General features: G+C 37.0%; 1 protein-coding gene across 1 annotated transcript; it reads right to left on the bottom strand.

Annotated features, from left to right (window-relative positions):
• Nucleotides 1-2318: 2318 nt before the first annotated feature.
• Nucleotides 2319-4560, bottom strand: LOC123547770 (uncharacterized). The gene is made up of 2 exons (XM_045335024.2): nt 3110-4560; nt 2319-2625 (listed from the first exon to the last, which is right to left on the bottom strand). The coding sequence occupies exons 1-2, from the start codon at nt 4475-4477 to the stop codon at nt 2518-2520; spliced, it is 1476 nt and encodes a 491-aa protein (XP_045190959.2). The 5' UTR covers nt 4478-4560; the 3' UTR covers nt 2319-2517.
• Nucleotides 4561-5204: the final 644 nt, after the last annotated feature.

Below are 5204 nucleotides of genomic sequence, written 5' to 3'. Positions count from 1 at the left end.
AAATATGTGGAATAGAATGTAAACACCGATGGTAAAGACCAAAATTTGCTGAGTTCTGCAAATGCAGCCCGGGACTAGAGAGCGTGGACGGTAGCATGCATTGTCACTATCCTGTCCAGGAACAGGCGCAATAAAACCGGACCTGCGACATTTACGATCGATCCAACCATGTTGTAGAATTGTGTACGCTTGTTGAAGTTTGTTTAATATTTGTGTTATTATGTGAACAATTACACACAATGAAGTAATGTTTTTCTAAACTGATACATATTACTTCAAAAACTTTTCAATGAAATAAAAAAGTGGAAACTCCACAGGTCGCATAAAAATGAAATGTTGCAGGCTCGGTTAGATTTAGCCTGTTCATGGACGGTAGTGGAAATGCATGCTACCGTCCACTCCCTCTAGCCCCGGGTTGAGCAGAATTCAGCATTTACACATGTTACGAGAATAAAAAACAATTTAGAGACATCCGCAGATACAAAGATACAATAGTGTATAATTCCGTGAAAAGCAGCGTATGGTCCCCAGTTAAAATAATGGGATTGTCATAAACGAAAAAACAATGGTCAGAACTAAACAATTATAGGCGCGCAAAAATGTGTCAGCCATTAATAATTCCCTTTAGTTTTATAAAACCCATAACATCTCTGTATACATTATATATATTTCTCTCGTTCACTAATAACATTATAACATATGTTATTCCGATGAAAGCCAAAGTACCGTGCACTGCCTCCAATCAATTTACAAAGATAACTAATGATTGCAGCACTGTGTGGGAGCTGTAAAATGTCCATCCGTACTTGCATTAAGTGTTATTATAATTTCTAGCTCATGGGGTCTATCCAAAATTACTACGGTAGAATTCCGCAAAGGCAGGTGCAAGGGGCATGAGAGTGTTGCATATTCATTACCTCTATTGAACAGACACTATCAGACTGAGCCTGCTTTTATTAATCCCCCGCCACAAGTGGTGGGGGTTATAGGAATGGTCTCCGTCCGTCCTTCCGTCCGTCCTTCCGAGCTCACATTTGCTTACTTAGGTGGCTATAGGAACAATAGGTAACTGTACTTTTTCTTTGATGTAATTCATTCCGTAAGGCTTTTATGTGGCTATTTTTCTCTTACGTGGCTAAAAGAACAATAGAGAGAACAAAAGAGTAGCCGCATAAGTATCCATATGTAGGAACGTCCACCCGTCTGTCCATAACACTTTCGTGTCCGCTCCATATCTCCTAAACCTCTTGAAGGATTTTCATGAAACTTGGGTCAAATGATCACCTCATCAAGACGCTGTGCAGAACCCATGAGTCAGCCATGCCGGCTCAAGGTCAAGGTCACAACTCAAGTTCAAAGGTTTGAGCCTTCCATTTTGTGACCGCACTATATCTCCTAAACCCCTAGAAGGAATTTTATAAAACTTGGGTCAAATTATTACCTCATCAAGACAATGTGCAGAACCCATTAGTCAGCCATGCCGGCTCAAGGTCAAAGTCAGAATTGAAGGTCAAAGGTTTGAGCCTTCCAATTTGTGTCCGCTCTATATCTCCTAAACCCCTTGAAGGATTTTCATCAAACTTGGGTCATATTATCACCTCAAGACTATGTGCAAAACCTATGAGTTAGCTATGCCGGCTCAAGGTCAAGGTCACAATTGAGGGTCAAAGGGTTGAGCCTTCCATTTTGTGTCCGCTCTATATCTCCTAAACCCCTTGAAGGATTTTCATCAAACTTGGGTCAAACGATCACCTCATCAAGGCAATATGCAAAACTGATGAATCAGCTATGCCGGCTCAAGGTCAAGTTCACAACTCAAGGTCAAAGGTTTTAGCCTTCCATTTCGTGTCCGCTCTATATCTCCTAAACCCCTTCAAGGAATTTTATACAACTTGGGTCAAATGATCACCTTATCAAAACAATGTGCAGAACTTACGAGTCAGCCATGCGGGCTCAAGATAAAGGTCACAGTTTAAGGTCAAATGTTTGAGCCTTCCATTTTGTGTCCCCTCTGTATCTCCTAAACCCCTTGAAGGATTTTCATCAAACTCGGGTCAAATGATCACCTTATCAGAGGCTCATGAGTCAGCCATTTTTCAATCCAGGTAAAGGTCACAACTCAGGTCAAAGGTTTGAGCTCTGTATCCTAAACCCTTGAATGGATTGCCCATGAAACCTTGGGTCCAAAATGATCACCTCATCAAGACGTTGTGCAGATTCATGAGTCAGCCAAAATCAGTTCAAGGTCAAGGTCACAGCTTAAAGGTCAAAGTTTTACCCTTTCCCACATCCATGAACAGTGGTGGGGGATTTAGCTGTCTTTCAGACTGCCTTGTTTTTCTTAGTTATGGTCTATGTTTTAAAAGGATCCTCATATAGATTTTATATAAAAAGACATTTCATAACTAGTAGTTTAACATATAGACTTTTTTCACTGTTTATTTTTTTTCTGTAATTCCTGAAAAGAGCATTTATGATATAATAGTTAAATAAAGCTACATCTATCTTCTGAATGTGTCAGTTAATGCTAAATATTTTAGCAGATTTTCCATTGTCGGCATAAAAGATAATCTGGTCCTTCTCTCTGTATGCAGCGCCACTTAATCCAGTTATCTGCCCTTTAACCTGCAAAGAAGAAAATCGATGAAAGTTTTTTATTGATAATTGTATAAAATAGCAGTGTCATATTTCAATGTATTACTGAAAACTTTAGATAAAAACTGATGATATGACAAAAAACGGCCTCTACGGGGTGTTATACTCACGAACAGTCATATATTTTACTTGGTTGCATTCTATGCTATTAATTAATGGATGCATTCTATGCTACTTATTAATTTAATTTTCAATATAATAAGTGTTAGAAATCACTTTTGAACATGAGCTTGTTTTTTTTTCTGGCATGACTATAATTAAAGATCAACAAAGCGTGTTAATATATATGCAAACGAGGTCTAAACCTTAAAGACGCAGATATATCCAAGTACACGTAATATGATTATCACCAACAGTGAGATAATAGGGACATCATAGCACAAATCTGATACGTATACATTTATATTATTTTTTTTCCGAGAGAAAATAATTAGAACAATTTACATAGACTTACCTCATACGTATCCGGCAAGCCTTTCAACCATAGGATATGTCCGGAGGGGGAAGATGTATCTATGGCTACGAAGTAAAATACATCATTCAACTTTGCATTAGGAAATGCGCTAATGACATGGCGAAATTTGTCTGTTGATTCTGTAACTTTCGCACCGAATAACAGAATGTCGTCTGCAGTATCGTTCTCTCGGACAAGACCTACTTTTGATGTTATTACAACATCTGTTCCAAAAATGGAGTTTATATCGATTGTCCTTGATATGTTACCGTCGGATCTAACTGTGCAAAATTTTGAGTCACTTGTACTGACCCATAAATATGAACCCCGATTATTGGCGTCATTTACATCTGAATCAGCTTCAAATGTTGCTAAATGAGTTACGTCAAGTTGTGAACGAATTGTCAGCGATGAAGAATTCCCTTCATCTCTAAAACCCCAAAACGTTGATTGTCGATTGCTCATGTATGGCGGTGGCAAGGAAACGTAAACACTCTGAGATGAATAGTCCCAGAGAAGATTCTGCTTTGCCTGAATACTGCTCATTATATATTTCATCTTTTCACTTCTCGGCACCACAGTGTCTGCGGGTATATCGGTATGTTCCATTTCAAAATTGTAAAACCAAGCTATTGTCATGATATCTGCAGGTCTGTTATGGATGTCAATGGCATATAAACGCTGGAGGTTCAAAACGGACGGGGAGAAGTTCTCAGACTCTGGGACGAACTCAGTCAGCAAGTAAAATCTTTGGCCATTGACCACTGGTTGTGAAATGGGTAGAAACGTTCCGTTGGAGCGTTGAACTGTATCATTCAGGAAAATTTCTGCAACAGGAATGGCATTAGTGTCTCTCACAACAAGTCCACCTTGTTCAGATACAAGTAATAAATACATGGTTCCAACAAGTTGCATGCTAAACATTGGCTTCAACCCATAGCACTTTATGATTGGATAAAGCTTTCCATTCCGGTCATAGTGCACTAAATTTTCTCCGTCAGATCCAGTGACGTCGCCGTAGTTGTCAAGCAATGGTAATGTAGGATAGTGAAGCACGCGGTCTCGCCATCGAATAGTTCCATTTTCGACAAATAAGCTTACGTATCCCTTGTCCTCAGAAAATGGTCCGTTAGAAGGACATACAATATTCACACTGTCTGCAACACATCCAAGTGTATTCGGCACAGGATCCAATACAAAAGAACTAACCCATTTAACAGTCACATTCTCTCTTGGAACTTGAAGGTAAAACGAAAAAGATCCGCTTGGTCTGCATCCAAATAATGGACAGCCATCAATCACTAAACCACCTGTAATGTGAATGATCCCAAGAAAAAAGGCAAGAACGCCAGTAAAATAAGCTTGCATTTTCTTAACCTTTTTTAATTGTATTAACTGTATAAATGTAAATCTATATGAATGATGGACATTTAAAAGGCAAGAGTCAAGACAAGGTGACAGATAACTATAAATCCGTATCAATTTTTATCAAATAGACTAAATGAGATAACTGTCTTGGTTATATATCTCGATTTTATTTATGATAAACTTGAAACTTGAAACTGTTATATTTGATTAAACGCTTATTTTTATATAAAACAGATTCAATTGGCAAACACATAAAAAAAATCACGTCTAAAAATTAAAACATTTTGAAAGATGTAAGAAATAAATTAGCATAAATATTATCGTAAAAAAATTATTAATTAGTATTAAACAAAAGTTAAAACTTTAGAAGATAAGATTAATAAAATAATAGGCTGTTTTGTAAGTAAGTAAAAAGTAAATTATAGTGATAATATGAATACAGCAGCTGACATAATAAATTTGTTCAATGTTAATACAATGTTCGAAATTTATAGAAAGGTATATCAAAGTTCCATGCATTATATTATTATCGTAATATGACCTTTATACTACATGAATAGTTTATAAAATGAATCGTAAAATGAAACACTTATCAGCTAACGCCGTTTGATATTAATAATAATCCCATATTCAAAATAAAATCTATATATAATACATCCAATCAGAATAATAGCAGACTCGGTTTGATTGTGTCAGATCATAAGTCAAAAGTCAAAATTATAGTTCC

Source organism: Mercenaria mercenaria, chromosome 9, assembly GCF_021730395.1.
Source record: "Mercenaria mercenaria strain notata chromosome 9, MADL_Memer_1, whole genome shotgun sequence".
Classification (NCBI taxonomy): Eukaryota; Metazoa; Mollusca; class Bivalvia; order Venerida; family Veneridae; genus Mercenaria; species Mercenaria mercenaria.
Note: the sequence above shows the minus strand (reverse complement) of the source record. Positions and strands in the feature narration are given on the sequence as shown.